Source organism: Nicotiana attenuata, unplaced genomic scaffold (assembly GCF_001879085.1).
Source record: "Nicotiana attenuata strain UT unplaced genomic scaffold, NIATTr2, whole genome shotgun sequence".
Classification (NCBI taxonomy): domain Eukaryota; kingdom Viridiplantae; phylum Streptophyta; class Magnoliopsida; order Solanales; family Solanaceae; genus Nicotiana; species Nicotiana attenuata.
Genome location: NW_017670407.1, coordinates 305,034 through 323,387, shown reverse-complemented (window position 1 = coordinate 323,387; position 18,354 = coordinate 305,034). Strand labels below are relative to the sequence as shown.

At 40.9% G+C, this 18,354-nt stretch overlaps 1 protein-coding gene across 1 annotated transcript; it reads left to right on the top strand.

Moving 5' to 3' along the window:
- Nucleotides 1-244: 244 nt before the first annotated feature.
- On the top strand, nucleotides 245-5,753 carry LOC109238987. Its single transcript, XM_019405485.1, has 4 exons — nucleotides 245-458; nucleotides 3,866-3,926; nucleotides 5,324-5,385; nucleotides 5,472-5,753. Exons 1-4 carry the CDS (start codon nucleotides 372-374, stop codon nucleotides 5,544-5,546), a joined length of 285 nt encoding a protein of 94 aa, XP_019261030.1. The 5' UTR covers nucleotides 245-371; the 3' UTR covers nucleotides 5,547-5,753.
- Nucleotides 5,754-18,354: the final 12,601 nt, after the last annotated feature.

The window sequence follows — 18,354 nt, the reverse complement described above, 5'->3', positions numbered from 1 at the left end:
TACCAACTCAATATATACGTGATATCACGCGTTAAGGTAGGAGATTAACTAGGAATTTGGCCAAATCCAGTAGCTTCAGCACAACCCTTATATTTATGTTAAAAATTGATTAAATATATATAAAAACTAATTTAAAAATCCAATTTACATTTGGAAAATTTAACTTCATAGTACAAAGCGAGGTGTATACAAGTGTACACCATAAAATGCAACATTTTTTCTTTTCTGTCAAACACCACTGTGCCAAAAAACCACTATATATATAATCCTCGCAACTTCAATTTACAATACCGGTGTCTGTACCATTGGCATACCGGCATTGTTCTCTCCATAATTCCAACTTCTTCATCTTCTTCGCCTTACTCATATCCATGGAGTCAATGCTCGGTGACGGCTGGCCTTCTTTTGACCCCAAAAATTTTAGCCAGCTCCGACCTTCTAATTCCTCCACTTCCTCTGTAAGCACCATTTTTTTGTTCTTTACTTTTTGCTCTTTTTTTGTGTAAAGAAAAGTTCAATCTTTGTTTTACTGACAACCCTTTTCATCAATCTACTCCTCTTTCCTTTTTTTAACTTTTTCCAGTTTTTAGTTGATGTTTTTTCCAACCCTTTGTTCTGTTTGCTCTGTAAACACACGCACACACACACACACACTCAAAAAAAGCTCATTTTCTGTTTATTTGCTATGTTTTTTGAGGTTGTGTAATGAATTTATGTGCTTTTGTTTGATTCTTTACCAGTTTACGTTAAGGGTCTCTGTGTAAGGTAGTCATCTGGCCAAAAAACGACTCTTCCTTGAGGAGCCTGGTGTGATTTCTTGTTTTTGTTTGAAAATGGGTTCTCAGACGTTTCGTTTTCATATAAACTCTTGGGTTTTCTTGATACTTGATATGTAAAAGAATGATCTTTGAACTGTAACTGATAAATGATGATGTATCATTTTTTCTTGGGTGCATTTTTTCTAATAAATTTACTGGTTAAACAAATATTTGGTGCATATACATTTTGCATATCACTTCAAAACAAGAATGGAGGTGGGTGCTGTTTGTTGTTAACAGATGTCAGGTTCAAAGTATGGTACATTCAGCTTTGCATAAACCTCTACTCTTTGGTTTACACACGTGGACCCAGTATCTGCCATGTGGCATGTGTAACTACAATTTTATTGTAATAGTTGAAAATTGAATGCAGCTCAGCTTTGAAACTTCAGTTCTGTCATTGTTGTTTTATATGCATGGGTGAAAAGTTTCTAGTTTTGTTTACATTGGCCCATGTTTGACTGTGAAACTATCAGTTGAATGAAGGCCGGGAAGGTTCATGCCTATCTAAAGATTGTTTGGCATAAATATAATACCACTAGTGGCAAAGCCAAAGATTTCCTCAAGGGTGTTCAGACTTTAAAAAAGATTCCGACAAAGGGCGATCAATATATGCTATACTATATATATATATATAAAATCAATATTTTACTTATATACACAGTGTAAGTGTAATCGACGAAGAAAAAGATGGCTTCGCCGCCCGAATACCACTAGAAGTGTGAAATATACCTATTTGAAGTATCAAGGAGCTAATGTAGGAAGTTATTAATGTGCCTTTGCCTCTTAAAAGTAATTTTCTCAAGAAAGAACATCTTTTTTTTACCATCTGATTGTTTCTCAGCCAGGTTTTTGTGACAGTTGTTTGGATTTTTAAGAGATCTATTTGTTTGATTGCTCTGATGTTTGCACAACTCCATGATCATGTCCTACAGTTCAAAGTTAGTGAGTAGTGCTATTTCACTTGTTCCTTCAAACTTAAATGATAAATATGGCGTGATAATTAGTGTGTAGTGCTATTTCACTTGTTCCTTCAAACTCAAATGATAAATATTTAAAGACATTATAGATGAAAAGTAGAATGTTCAAAGAATTTGCCTTACGAATACATAAAAACTTGTTCTGAAGGCGAGTTAGTAAGGGAAGATTGTATTTCTCCTCTTTTTTTCTTTTGGAGAAAAAAGATTGTACTCTGATAAGAAAAAACGAATGAAGAAGAATAAATAGAAGCCTCATCATCCTTTTTCCTGTGTGATATAACCTACGTAGAATTGCATAATCCTGTAACAAGTTTTTTTGGATGTTCATGTTATACAAGGCCTGTTTTAGAAACTTTATAATTATCTTGATATGACTATCTATTATGGTGACGTTTAGCGTGGGGTTGGGGGGGGGGGGGGGTGGACGAAATCCTATGGCTAAGAATAAGAGGTTTCTCCAAATTAAAGGTCCTCTTATTTCCTAAGCCTCGAATCAGATTTGAAGATTCAAACACCAGAGATGTGTCTACTGTAGTTTTAGGCTGATTCTATCTTCTTCCTCCACTCTGCTGTTTTCCTCCTTGTCGCTTTCTCTTTATTCATGCTACCTCTTTTTTCTTGTACTCGTTTCCTATATTTCCTTTTATCTCCTGAAAATAATCCAAGGCTGTAGCAGCCAGCTATTCATTCATATTACTCTTGTTTCGCCCTATGATGCTGCTTAGCGCAACAAAAGTTTATATTTATCTGGATATAAAATTGTCTCTTTCTCTATTTTGCCTTTTGTTCCTCGGTCGAGTACCCTGAACATAGTTTCTTGTTTTGTGTTCATGCACGACGTAGCTTGTCTCTTTCTCTATCTAGGTTTTTTGTACTTCTGTTCCACCTAGCCCTTGTAATACACAAATTTTACCAAAATTGAGTTTTTGAAATCTTGGCCAGAATGTTTCAACTAGAGGACCGCATGGAAAATGTCGAAACCCATCTTCGCCGTCTTTCCCATGCTAATTCATTACCAATATTAGATAACCAGCCAAGCACCTATAGATGTACTTTCCTATAAGGGACCAGGTGGGCACGTTACTCCGCTTACACTTCAACCTAATATTTCCTCATATATGCACAGCTCTATTTACTTACTCTTCAATATACTAAGTTCTACCAGAATTTAATACCCTTAAATGTATATATGAACTGCTAGGAAGCTAATTGTCTTCCTTCCGTGACAATTTTAGGAGTTGGTGCCATGCTTTGCATCTTATGTCATCATTCACTATGCTTCCATTACATTAACCATAACTCAACGTGTTCTCTACAGCTGAATAATTAGGTTCTGTGACATACCTTTTAATGACTTTAAGGATTCTAATCTCTATTGCTTATCTAAATAGATATAGAAGAGCTGCAAATTACTAGATTCAAGATATTATCATCAACTGATAAACAGTACTGTGATTATTGTGGCATTCTGGATTTCTTTGGTTGACCTTCATTTTCTCTGCAATGGTTGCGTGATTGCAAAATTGAGAAACTGAATATGAGAATACTGTTGGATAATGAATTCCTTCCCTAATTCATGGAGTAAAGTTGATTATGATACTTTCCCTTTAATGAGTTGCTTTGAAGCTGAATTTATTAGGTCGCTATTGCGGGAAACTGTATACGTTCAGTCGTTCACTATTGCATGGTAATCTTATGATATGCAAAAGGTGCTCTTCAGGCGGTCCTGTGGTTGGATGATTAACATTAATGTTTTTATGTGAGAGTCAGCTTGATGGACTCTCTTCTTTGGAAGTTCATTTTTCAGAATGGCTTGACTGCAAAGTGAAATCAATATCCTGCTCCGAAGGAACAGAAAACCTGTTTATAGAGCTCACTTGTCTCGTATAAGAGTTAATTTTACATTTACGTCAGTGTTCCATGCATGAATTTTTGTTGCTAAAGTCATCTTAGTTTCCTTAATTTTTATAGCTGTTAGGCATCTGCTACTATTTCTTTTGTTTTTCTGATAGACAGAATATGGATTTCTTTGCCCCTTACTGATTTTATGTTTCTCTTTGTCTCCAGAAAATGACACCAGTAACCTATTGCCCTACTCATGATCGGACTCTTCCTCCGCCAAATCAAGGTAAGACAAGAAAAAGATTCTCCTTTATTTATTATATCCACTTTCTACATGGCCGACACCTAGCCTGGGATTGACGTTTAGTTGTTTTTATCTGTTATTATGTTGTTATATTTCTGGATTGGTATTATTTTGAATGACTAGAAAACCTAACCCCCTACTCCAGTGACTAATGAATGGATTGACTTGACTACTTGTTATATCTAAGTGTATAGGTCATGCCTCCTGCTTACTCTGACTAAATGATATTTGACTACAAAATATTGTTAAAAATGTTGGAAAATTTTGTAGCAAAGTCTGGTTCCTGGGGTCTTAAGATTTGTCTTGATAAGATATTTTATTTTTCAAGAAAGTTGGAGAAATGGTGCTTCTTATTAAAGGTTGAAACTCCATAAGACATAAATGTAGTTTTAAGTTTACCACCCTGGTATCTAGTGAGGCTGATGAGTTATTTTTCTGATCAAAGAGTGATGCCACTGAGGTACCGTTTAGAAAGAACGTCTTATGAGTATAATGCTACAGTGCATGGGTTATGAGTGGAGTGCCACGGTGCATGGATTTATTAAGATGTCCTTTGGCAATGCATTTTTAGTTGCGACGCTGAAGAGTGAAGGCCAGTTAAGTCGAATGACCAAGTGAGTTTAATGCTTTACGAGTAATAGTCGCCAAATAGGGTTTTCTTTCTACCTTAAATTTCCTCTCACTGATGCCCTTTCTCCGAGTACTCATGTCTTTACAGCATGCAAAAAAACACTTAATAAATGGATAATTGTACTTCAAGTAGCTCAACAAACAACAACAACAACAACAACGACCCAGTAAAATCCCACAAAGTGGGGTCTGGGGAGGGTAGTGTGTACGCAGACCTTGCCCCTATCCCGAGAGGGCAAAGTAGCTCAACAAAGTCTGTTCTAATTTATCAGTGTCCGTTCAAAATGGGTTCTGTTTCTAATCTATAGATGGGAGATTCTAGTTCAAGTTGCTCGACGAAGTCCTTTATAAAATTCTCTCCCGGGAAGGAGTTTAGCTTCAAAGATGTATCTTATATTAGATGTGCATGTCAAAAGTCCCTTAGAAGGAAAATAATAGGAGTAATGGACTTCACATCTGTAAAAAACTTTCTCCGATGTTCTATAAACATGATGTTTTGCATAATGTGCTTATTGGTAGTTTGTTTGATAATGTTTAATATTTAATCCTTTTCTTTTCTTCCATTAAATCTCAATTCGTGGGAGAGAACTTCTGGGGCATAAAATTTGTGTGTTCTAATCATCTGAAAGAGTACCTTTTCATGCAAAAAGTCGAACACTTGAACGAAGGACTGGTAAAAGTCATATGTGCAACTATTCAAGACATTTCTCACTGAAGACTTCTTATTGTTCCGTGTCTTGAATTTTCAGTTATTTGCTCAGACACCAAAGATATACTTGTTCGGCACTTGGAGCAGCGTGCTGAAGAGAAGGTTAGTATTCATTCTTTTCTCAGCATTCAGCCAAATTTCTAATGAATGTTGTAATGAATTTGCACTGCTTATGATTGTATTTGCAGTCGAGACTCAAGAGAGCGGCTCCAGATAATCTGACACCAGGGAATGGAGCTAAGCATCATAAGAGCTCCAGCTAAGATGCTTCTTGCAAAAAAATAAGTTCTGCAAGTGAATATAGATATTGGAACAAAGATACATACAATTGTAGATGTTGTTATTGGTGGGAACTCATAAATGGCTTGTTTTGCCAATTGTTATAGAGTAATGGAGGTGTACATTATTCGAAATGTGAAATTGGATCATCCAATTTAATACTCTATTATAGTGTTGTTGTTTTTCTTGAATCCATGACTATCCACTTAGATTTTTGTGCATCAGTATTGAAATGGAAATATAGCACGGGTTCGAACCGTGGAAATAGTCTCTTGCAGGATAAGATCGTGTACAATTGACCCTCGTGGTAAAAAGAAATTACACTATAATTACTCTCCTTATAGTAAGTATTTACCCCTTTTTAGGATACCGATAAATAGTTATTATCGTCAACTACTTATGACTATATTTTCGGCGACTTGATTCTATAAATATCATTTACCCTGTTTAGTGTTCATTGCATACAATTCTTATAGCCTGCTTGGCCAATTTTTTCAAAAGTTTTTTTTTTTTCAAAGTTAAAATGTTTGGCCAAGCTTTTAGAAGGGGAAAAAGTATTTTTCAGTAGAAGCGGAAGCTGTTTTGGGAAGCTGAAAAAAATAGCTTTACATTTTTCAAAAAAACTTTTGAGAAAATACATTTAGAACTATTTTAAAAATTTGGTCAAATACTAATTGCTTACTCAAAAATATTTTTCAATTTGATTAGTTAAATACAAATTGCTTTTTACCAAAAGTATTCTGAAAAGTACTTTAGAGAAAAAATATTTTTTTAATAAATTAATTTTAAAAGTTTGACCAAACAGGTTAAGTGTGAAGTTTTTTAGAGTAAAATTTGTATTTTACCTGGTTGATAAATAGTGCAGGGGTGAATAGATAGTTTTTCGTTGCTGAGTGTTATTCTATTTTCATCTTAATACATGCAAATTAAGAAGGAGATTTTGTAACCTATAAATAGTATGTTATTCTCCTTTGGAAGATACACAAGAAATACGTTTGAATAAGATAACTTGTACATTCTCCTCCTATGTATTTTGTCTCTATTACTATATTGCTCTATTTTACTCTCATTTTTAACACGTTATTAGTACGAATGTCTTTAATTCTGTTTGCATTATCACCGCCTAGTCGAGTTCTAGTTTTCTTCTATAAAAAAAAAAAAAGGGTATGTATTTGTGATTGGCAAGTTGCAAACGGAAGCCAATCTCCATATCCTGAATTCCTGATCAAGTACATCAAAAACGGGTTGAATGCTAATGCACATATACGTTTCTCATCCTTCTAAACTAATTCATTTATCACCTTTGCATTAATTAACTCTATATTAAATATGTAGTTAAGACACTACAATATCCAATTACTCAAAGAGTGATACACGAAACTGAAAAGACATGTCATGAAATAGCTATAGTTCTTATATGCAAAGAACTTAAAACTCAAACTTACATACTAATGAAATAAACCGATGACCCAAACTATACGTGTAACGACCCGGCCGGTCGTTTTGAGAGTTATAGCCTTGATCCCTTATTAACTGTTTCCCCCGTATCTTTTTCTGCTTATATGACTTGCCGGGAGGTTTCGTTTTGGGTTTTTGAGTGTTTTGGGATACTTAGTCCCTAAACAGAAGCTTAAGTCTTAGGATTTGGACCGTAGTAGGAACTGTGTAAAGACGACTCGGGAATAGAGTTCCGTCGATTTCGTTAGCTCTGTTGGGTGATTATGGACTTAGGGGCATATCTGGATTGTATTTTGGAGGTCTGTAACTGATTTAGGCTTGAAATGGCAAGTCGAACTTTTGGAGATTTGGGCCGGTAGTGGACTTTTTGATATCGAGGTCGGATTCCGATTCCAGAAGTAGGAGTAGGTCCGTAATGTGGAATATGACTTGTGTGCAAAATTTGAGAGCTCGGTGTGAGGCAATTTTTTCGAGAAGATTGTTGAGGTAAATGATTCTAACTCGGATTGGCTATATTTCATGAATCTATAGCTATTTTTATCTTCTAATTAGGGATTTGAGTTGGAAATTTGGGGAAAAGAGGTAGAAACTTCATAGACTAAAATTTAGTGTTTTGAAAGGCGATTTGAGGTCGGATTCGACTAATTCTTGTATGGTTAGACTCGTGAATGAATGAATGTTCGTATTTTGTGACTTTTACCCGACTCCGAGACGTGGGCCTGGGGAGACTTTTTAGGGAGATTTTCCAATTTCTTGCTTTAGCTTTGCTTTCATTAGCTAAATTAGTTTCTTGTAGTTATATTTATGATATGAAATTGATTTTGGCTAGATTTGGGTCATTCGGAGTCGGATATTTGTGGAAAGAGCATTGTTACAGATTGATTTGAGCTTGGTTCGAGGTAAGTGGCTTGCTTAACCTTGTGTGGGGGAACTACCCTTAGGATTTGGTACTGCTTTGATATGTGAGCGCCGTGTACGTGAAGTGACGAGTGCATAGATGGGCTATGTGTTATAAAACTCCATTTTTTACTAAGTAATAATATGTTTTCACTTTATTTGAGCTACACTAGCATATGTAATTCTCCTATTTAGTTTAGTAAAGCATGTCTACGTGTTTTCATTGCCTATCTGAACTCTGTGGAGCATGCTTAGTGAATTTTCTTCTTCTTCCTTGACTTGTACTTAGTCTAAATTGTAGGATTTCGTGTTGTAGCTGTTATTTCTAATGTTGAGCTGTGTATTTACTTTTGGAACTACGGAACGATATTCTGGGAGATCCCCCTGCATATTTACTTTGGGACTACGGAATGGTATTCTGGGAGATCCCCCTGCATATTTACTTTGCGACTACAGAACGGTATTCTAGGAGATCCCCCTGCATATTTACTTTGGGACTACGGAACAGTATTCTGGGAGATCCCCCTGCATATTTACTTTTGGGACTACGGAACGGTATTCCGAGAGATCCTCCTGTCTTGCATATTTACTTTGGGACTACGGAACAGTATTCCGGGAGATCCCCCTGTACATTTACGTTTGGGACTACGAGACGGTATCTCGGAAGATCCCCTATTGTTATCTCTGTGTACTAGCTATTACCTTCCTATGATTTCATTCTTGTTAAATTTCGATCTTTATTTTACTGCGATATTTCATTCTGTCTTGTTTTATTATATATATACCAGTACGGCCCTGACTTCACCTCTTCACTACTCGACCTAGGTTAGGCTTGGCACTTACTGGTACCATTGTGGTGTACTCATGCCCTTTCCTGCACATGTTTTCGTGTGCAGATCCAGGTACCTCCTACCAGCCTCGCTTTAGTTGCACAGTCGTTGCTGTTCCTGAGACTTCAAGGTACATCTGCCCCGCCCGCAAATCCTTGGAGTCCCCCTCTATCCCCTTACGTTAATTCTTCCCTTATTTCTTTAGACACTGATGTATAGAACAGATAGAAATTCTTGGAAGCTTGTGACTTATGGTGTTCCGGGTCTTGGGAGAGTTGTGTATATTGCGAGAGTTGAATATTGTATATGCCGAGCGGCATCTCAACGCTTATTCAAATTATTTGTTACTGTTTGTTGTTAACTTTTATGTTTTCATTCATTTCCGCAATGTTAGGCTTACCTAGTAGTAGAGACTAGGTGCCGTCACGACGGTTCACGGAGGGAGAATTTGGGTCGTGACAAGTTGGTATCAGAGCTCTAGGCTCAAAGGTGTCATGAGTCACAAGCCGATTTATTAGAGTCACGTGGATCGGTACGAAGACGTCTGTACTTATCTTCGGGAGGCTATGGAACTGTTAGGAAAATTTCACTTCTTTTGATTCCTTGACGTGCAAAAATTGTTGACTTCGAAATTCTAAACTTTTGTCTTCTATTCTCTCACAGATGGTAAGGACACGAGCAGCCGGAGATGACTAGGCACCCGCGCCCCCTGCTAGAGCCGCCAGAGGCTGAGGCCAGGTTAGAGACCGAGGACGCCCACGTGGTGCAACCAAAGCACCCGAGCGAGCTGCTACAGAGGAGCCACCAGTAGCTCCAGTCAGAGCACAGGCACCAGAGACGCCTACTACTACTACACCAGCTCTTTAGGAGACTCTTACACAGTTCCTGAGCATGTTTGGTACTCTAGCTGGGGCAGGGTTGATTCCCCTTGCTCCAGCCACATCTCAGGATGGGGGAGAAGCACAGACTCTCGCCGCCACACCCCAGAGTAGTGGGTTCAGGTTGATCAGATTCTAGAGGTTATACCAGCGCCACCTACAGCCCCAGTTCAGCCCGAGGGTAGGGCAACAATTTTAGAGGAGGAGAAACGTAGGCTTGAGAGGTACCAGAAGTACCACCCTCCTACCTTCAATTGTTTAGCGACAGAGGATTCTTAGGGTTTTCTGGAGGAGTGCCACCATATCCTCTGTACTATGGGCATAGCAGAGTCGAGTGGGGTTTCTTTCACTGCATTTCAACTTCGAGAAGAAGCCTATCAGTAGTGGCGTGCTTATGAGTTGGGCAGTTCGACTGAGGCAGCTTCTCTTACATGGACTCAGTTCTCAGACATGTTTTTGAGAGAATATGTCCCTCAGAGCCTTAGAGACGCATGGCGCACGGAGTTTGAGTAGTTGCGCCAGGGTGCTATGACTATCTCAAAGTATGCAGTTCGTTTCAGTGACTTGGCTAGACATGCACCGGTCTTGGTTTCTACGGTTCGAGAGAGGATCTATCGGTTTATTGAGGGACTCCCTCCCAGCATCAGGATTAGCATGGTCCAGGAGTTAGAGATGGATATCTCGTATCAGCAGGTTGTGAGTATTGCTAGGAGAGTGGAGAGCATGCTTGCTCAGGAAAGGGAGGAGAGAGAGGCCATGAGGTCTCGAGAGTCTGGCCATTATTCTGGTGCCCGTGCCCAGCTGCAGTACGTCATGGTAGGGGCTATGTAAGTCGCCCCGTTCATTCAGCTTTTCCAACCGCCAGTGGTGTTCCGGCTACATCTAGGCCCTAGGAGCCTTATTATGCACCTGCAGTATCTAGCGTGCCTCCTGCACGGGGTGCTTTTAGCGATCAGTCCAGCAGACCTGGCCCGATCCATCCACAGCAGCCACGCCCTCCTAGATCTTTTTTTGAGTGTCGCGACACTCACCATATGGTGAGGGATTGCCCCAAACTTAGGAAGGGTGCACCTCCGCAGACTTCTCAGCCACAGCATGCTCCATAGGGCCCTCAGGCTATGATTACAGCACCAGCGCTAACCCACCTGCTCAGCCAGCTCGAGGTGGAGGTCGGGGAGGTCGAGGTTGTCCTAGAGGGGGAGGCTTGGCCAGATACTATGCCCAACCTGCTCGTACAGAGGCAGTTGCTTTCGACTCTATCATTACAGGTATTGTTCCGGTCTGTCATAGAGATGCATCGGTTCTATTCGATCCAAGCTCCATTTATTTCTATGTGTCATCGTATTTTGCCCCGCATTTGGCTGTATCTCGAGATTCTTTGAGTTCCCCTGTTTATGTGTCTACTCTTGTGGGAGATTCTCTTGTTGTGGACCGTGTGTATCAGTCGTGTTTGATTACTCTTAGTGGTTTTGAGATCAAAGCCGATTTATTATTGCTCAGCATGGTAGACTTTGATGTAATCTTGGGCATGTACTAGTTGTCACCCCATTATGCTATTCTTGATTGTCACTCCAAGACCGTGACGCTGGCTATGCCAGGTTTATCGCGATTAGAGTGGAGGGGTACCTTAGATTACACTCCCAGCAGAGTTATTTCATTTCTTAAAGCTCAACGAATGGTTGAGAAGGGGTGCGTCACGTATCTAGATTATGTGAGAGATGTCATTATTGATGCCCCTACAGTTGAGTCAGTCCCAATAGTGAGGGATTTCCCTGATGTATTTCCAACTGATCTTCTGGGAATGTCACCCGACAGAGATATCGACTTTGGTATTGATTTGCTGCCGGGCACTCAGCCTATCTCTATTCCTCCGTATCATATGGCCCCTCCTGAGTTGAAGGAACAATTACAAGAATTGCTTGATACGGGCTTCATTCAGCCCAATGTGTCACCTTGGGGTGCTCCTGTCTAGTTTGTGAAGAAAAAGGATGGTTCTATGCGTATGTGTATTGATTATCGCAGTTGAACAAAGTCACAGTGAAGAACATGTATCCTTTGCCTCGTATTGATGACCTATTTGATCAATTACAAGGTGCTAGAGTGTTTTCCAAGATTGACTTGCATTCTGGTTATCATCAGTTGAAGATTCAGGAGTTAGATATCCCGAAGACTGCTTTCAGGACTCGGTATGGTCATTACAAGTTCCTTGTGATGTTATTTGGGCTGACCAATGCCCCGGCAACATTCATGCCTTTGATGCACAGTGTAGTCGGTCCTATCCACAGTGTATGGTGCACTGAGGATACAGGGCAGGCTGTGTGTGCCCAATGTAGACGGATTGCGTGAGTTGATTCTCTACGAGGCTCATAGTTTACGGTACTCCATTCATCCAGGTGCCACGAAGATGTATCAAGACTTGAGGTAGCATTATTGGTGGCGTAGAATGAAGAAGGACATAGTGGTATATGTAGCCCGATGTCTAAATTGCCAGCAGGTGAAGTATGAGCATCAGCGGCTGAGTGGATTGTTTCAGAAGTTAGAGATTTCGGAGTGGAAATGGGAGCGTATCACTATGGATTTCGTTGGTGGACTCCCACGGACTCAGTGGAAGTTTGATGCAGTTTGGGTGATTGTAGATAGGCTGACCAAGTCAGCTCACTTCATTCCTGTGATGACTACCTATTCTTCCGAGCAGTTGGCTCGAGTTTATATCCACAAGATTGTCAGACTTCATGGCGTGCCGGTATCTATCATCTCTGAACGGGGTACACAGTTTACATCATGGTTCTGGAGGGCCTTACAGCATGAGTTAGGTACTCGGGTGGAGTTGAGCACAACATTTCACCCTCAGACGGACGGACATCCCGAGCGCACTATTCAAATTCTAGAGGATATGCTTCGAGCGTGTGTGATGGAGTTTGGAGGTTCTTGGGATCAGTTCTTGCCACTTGCGGAGTTTGCCTACAACAACAGTTATCGGTCCAGTATCCAGATGACACCGTATGAGGCTCTGTATGGTAGGTGGTGTCGGTCCCTAATGGGTTGGTTCGAGCCGGGCAATGCCAGTTTATTGGGTACGGACTTAGTCCAAGACGCTTTGGAGAAGGTTAAGGTGATTTAGGATAGACTTCGCACAGCCCAGCCCGGACAGAAGAGTTATGCGGATCGAAAGATTCACGATGTTGTATTCATCGTTGGAGAGCGGGTCTTGCTCCGGGTTTTGCCTATGAAGGGCGTTATAAGGTTCGGAAAGAATGGCAAGCTGAGCCCAAGGTTCATTGGTCCATTTGAGGTGTTGCGGCGAGTTGGGGAGGTTGCTTATGAGCTTGTCTTACCTCCTAGTCTAGCAGGTGTTCATCCGGTATTCCATGTTGCTATGCTCCTAAAGTATCACGGCAATCCATCTCATGTGTTGGATTTTAGCTCATTCTAGTTGGACAAGGATCTATTTAATATTGAGGAGCCAGTGGCTATTTTGGACAGGCAGGTTTGAAAGTTGAGGTAAAAAAATATTACTTCGGTGAAGGTTCAGTGGAGGAGTTAGCCGGTTGAGAAAGTGACTTGGGAGACCGAGCAGGATATGCGTAGCCGTTATCCTTATCTTTTCACCACTTCATGTATGTCTCTATGCTCGTTCGATTACAAACGATTGTTTTAAGATGGGTAGGATGTAACGACCCGGACGGTCATTTTGAGAGTTATGTCCCTGATCCCCTATTAACTACTTCCCCCGTATCTATTTCTGCTTATGTGACTTGCCGGGAGGTTTCATTTTGGATTTTGGAGTGTTTTGGAACACTTAGTCCCTAAACGGAAGCTTAAGTCTTAGGATTTGGATCGTAATCAGAACTATGTGAAGACGACTCTGGAATGGAGTTCCGTCAATTTCGTTAGCTCCGTTGGGTGATTTTGGACTTAGAGGCGTGTCCGGATTGTATTTTGGAGGTCTGTAGCTGATTTAGGCTTGAAATGGCGAAAGTCAAACTTTTAGAGATTTGGATCGGTAGTGGACTTTTTCATATAGCGGTCGGATTCTGATTCCCAAAGTGAGTGTAGGTCTGTAATGTGGAATATGACTTGTGTGCAAAATTTGAGGTCAGTCGGATGTAGTTTGATAGGTTTCGGCGTCGGTTCTGGAAATTTGAAGTTTCGAATTCAATAAGTTTGGATTGGGGGGTGATTCGTGATTTTAGCATTGTTTGATGTGATTTGAGGGCTCTACTAAGTTCGTATGGTATTTTAGGACTTGTTGGTATATTTAGTTGAGGTCCCGGGGGCCTCGGGTGTGTTTCGGATGCTTAACGGATTGAAATTGGACTTATGCTAATGGCTGAAGTTTCTGGTTTCTGGTTTCTTGTGTTTTCGCACATGCGGTGGGCAGACCGCAGGTGCGGGATCGCACGCGCGGAAGATCAAGCGCAGGCAGAAGCGGATTTGGAAGGAGTGGTCAAGGGTCGTTGGTGCGAGGAAAATGTCGCATCTGTGATGCCGCAGATGCGCTCCAGGACCCGCATGGTCACTTTGAATTCTTGGTCATGTCTTTTGGGCTAACCAACGCCCCGGCAACTTTTATGGATCTTATGAATCTGGTCTTCAAGCCATTTCTAGACTCCTTCGTGATTTTTTTCATTGATGACATCCTTGTTTATTCGCGGAGCCGGGAGGATCATGCCGGTCACCTCAGGGCAGTTTTGCAGACTCTTCATCAACACCAGTTGTATGCTAAATTTTCGAAATGTGAGTTTTGGTTGGAGTCCGTTGCCTTTTTGGGTCATGTTGTTTCTAGTGAAGGGATTCAGGTAGACCCTCAGAAGATTGCAGCAGTGAAAGATTGGCCTAGACCCACGACCCCGACGGAGATTCATAGCTTCTTGGGTTTAGCAGGGTATTATCCGAGGTTTGTGGAGGGATTCTCTACCCTCGCCTCCCTATTGACTAAGTTGACGCAGAAAGCAGTTAAGTTCCAATGGTCCGACGCTTGTGAGAAAAGTTTTCAGGAATTGAAGTCAAGGTTGACCTCGACACCAATATTGACCTTGCCGGAAGGCACGGAAGGATTTGTGGTTTATTGCGATGCCTCCGGGGTTGGTTTGGGGTGTGTGTTGATGCAACATGGGAAGGTTATAGCGTATGCTTCAAGGCAGCTCAAGAATCACGAGAAGAATTATCCGACGCATGATTTGGAGCTTGCGGCAGTTGTGTTTGCTTTGAAAATATAGCGGCATTATCTTTATGGGGTCCATGTGGATGTGTTTTCAGACCACAAGAGTCTCCAGTATTTGTTCAAGCAGAAGGAATTGAATTTAAGGCAGCGACGGTGGTTAGAATTGCTCAAGGATTATGATATGAATATTTTGTACCATCCGGGGAAAGCGAACGTGGTGGCCGACGCTCTCAGTCGAAAGTCTATGGGTAGTTTGGCTCATTTGGGAGCGGATCAAAGGCCCTTGGCTCGGGAGGTTTATCAATTGGCCAGTCTAGGGGTTTGTATTTCGACATCAGACAAGGGGAATGTTATGGTGCATAATGGAGCAGAATCGTCACTCGTGGCGGAAGTCAAGGAAAAGCAGTTTATTGATCCAGCATTGGCTCAGATGAAGGAAGCAGTTTTGAATAACAAGACGTCGGCATTTTCACTCGGCGACGAGGATGGTGTATTGCGATGTCAAGGTAGGATATGTGTTCTGGATGTGGATAAGCTTCGGGAGAGGGTCATGGCGGAGGCTCATAATTCCAGGTATTCCGTGCACCCAGGTTCTACAAAAATGTATCATGATCTCAAGGAGATTTATTGGTGGAACGGCATGAAGAGGGGTATGGCGGACTTTGTATCTAAGTGTCCGAATTGTCAGCAAGTAAAAGCGGAGCATCAGCGGCCCGGTGTATTAACTCAGCTTATGGAAATACCAATGTGGAAATGGGAAATGATCAACATGGATTTCGTGGTGGGGTTACCTCGCACTCAGCGCAAATTCGACTCAATATGGGTAATAGTGGATCGACTCACCAAATCAGCTCACTTTTTGCCAGTTAAGTCCACCGATACTGCAGAACAATATGCTAAGTTGTATATCAAGGAAATAGTAAGGCTTCATGACACTCCACTTTCTATTATCCAGATCGAGGGGCCCAGTTCACAACTAATTTTTGTAAGAAATTTCAGCAAGGTTTGGGTACTCAGGCGAATCTCAGCAAAGCTTTCCATCCTCAGACTGACGGTCAAGCAGAACGGACTATTCAAACGCTTGAAGATATGTTACGGGCTTGTGTCTTGGATTTCAAAGGTAATTGGGATGATCACTTGCCACTTATAGAGTTTGCTTACAATAACAGCTTTTATGCTAGCATTCAGATGGCCCCATTTGAGGCATTGTACGGAAGGAGGTGTAGGTCTCCGATTGGATGGTTTGAAGTGGGTGAAGCAGAATTGATAGGGCCAGATCTCGTGCACCAGGCTATGGAGAAGGTTAAAGTCATTTAGGAAAGAATGAAAACTGCTCAGAGTCGACAGAAATCCTATGCGGACGTTCGTCGAAGAGAATTGGAATTTCAAGTTGATGATTGGGTGTTCTTGAGGGTATCCCCTATGAAGGGAGTCATGCGATTCGGGAAAAAGGGGAAGTTGAGTCCTAGGTATGTCGGGCCGTATCGAATCGCTCAAAGGATAGGGCTGGTGGCTTATAAGCTGGAATTGCCTCCTGAAATGTCATTAGTGCACCCGTTGTTCCATGTGTCCATGTTGAAGAAAGTGGTTGGAGATCCATCCACCATTGTTCCAGTCGAGACCATCGAGGTTAATGAAGAGTTGTCGTACGAAGAAGTTCCGGTTGCTATCCTTGATAGGCAAGTCCGTAAATTGAGAAACAAGGAAGTTGCCTCAGTTAAAGTATTATGGCGAAGTCAACAAGTTGAGGAAGCCACATGGGAAGCGGAAAAGGAAATGAAGGAAAAATATCCCCATCTGTTTGAGCAAGTCTAGTAGTAATCGTGCGAACTATTATCCCTAAACAAATTGATATTGTGTCCAAATTGGTGCAAAGACACCCCATCTTTTCTTCCTAAATGTTTTACTATTGAAATCCCTCTAGTGGTGTAAGAATTGGATGTGTTGTGATGTTTAAGTCATGTGAACCTCTTTTTGGTAAATGAAAGTTTTATAAAGACTCATGTGATAAGTAAGCAACTAATGGTAGTGTATATTGATAATGACTTATTCATATGCATGTGGTATGTCGAAGCGGTTAAATTATGTGGGACTCATTGAAGTGACTAATTTATGTGCAAAATGTAGCAAGTGATTGAATATGTGCAATTGTTGAGGTAATGAATTGCATACCAGCTGTAAGGATAGTTGAAATTGTGTAATGGTACTTGGAATTGTGTTTCGGGGGCTCTCTGACATGTAGATATGTCTAAATTCCAAAGGAACTCTGGCAAAAATTTTCAAAAATATGGGAGTTAGTGAAAATTTGGAGTCTGCATATCATGTTTTCAAAAACCAACTGATCTTCAAGATCCTCATTCGAGGACGAATGATTTTAAGTGGGGGAGGATGTAAGGACCCGTAAAAATTTGTGCTCAAAACCTAGTAGCTCGTAGGGTCAGGTTCCGAATATCTTTTGGGAATGTGTAAAACTCTTCGCGGCGAGCTTGCACACCGCGGTTCGGACCCATTGTACTGATCTAAGTATATAAAAATCAAAGAACCAAGTTTTTCCAGAAGAGTGCTATTTTGTGGTCCAGAATGCGGTCGCAAATCAAGTATGCGAACCGTATTTCTGTCGCATAATGAGTCAGTGGTTTGGTTAAAATTAAGGTCAAAATGCGGTCCGTTATACAAACGCATAACTAATATGCGGACCGCATTTCTATCGCACAGTGAGTCAATGTGTCAGTCAACTTTGAGGTATAAAATGCGGTGCATTATGCGACCGCAAATTGGGTATGCGGACCGCATTTCCGCCGCAGACCCAAACACTAGGATTGGATTTTCGGAGCACTTTTGCGTTCCATTCTGCGGACCGCATTTCATCTCTGCGGTCGCAAAGTGCGACCGCATATCTGACTCGGGTACCTATTTTTCTAAATTTCAAACCCGACCCCCTTTTTAATAAAACACCCTTACCCCTCATTTTAACGAGTTTTCTGAACAAAATAAGAGAGAGGAAGAGAGGGTTCTTGAGAGAGAAAGTCATCTTCATCAAATATGATTCTTCAAAACTATCCGGGTCGGGGAATTTCAAAGTGATTATCTTCATCCCACTCTTGCAGGTAAAATCCCTAACCCTTTTTCATTAATTTTCAGGTTTAAACTAAGGGGGGAGTTTCATACATTGATTCTTGAAAATAATAGTTGAAAACATACATGCATGCCTTTTAAAACCAAGAATCTAGTAAGAGGAATTGGGTAGGAGTAAAGGATTGTACAAGAGGGGTTGATAACCTAAATAAGTTTGAGTAACAATTGTGAACTTCAATTCTAAGTCATATGTGTTAACTTGTGCACTAGATTGACGTTGCTAGACTATTTGGTGAATTGAAAATAGAAGTTAGAAAGGGGATTCGGCTCCAGGTACGTATGGCTAACTTTGACCTTTGTAAAATCACCTTGTTTGGTGTACGAATATTTGGTATGTGATATCTACGTGGATTATGTGTGAAATTCTTGTGATTGGTATGATTTGAGTGTTCGTGGTTAAGTCTCCCGATATAATAGTGTAAGTAATTGG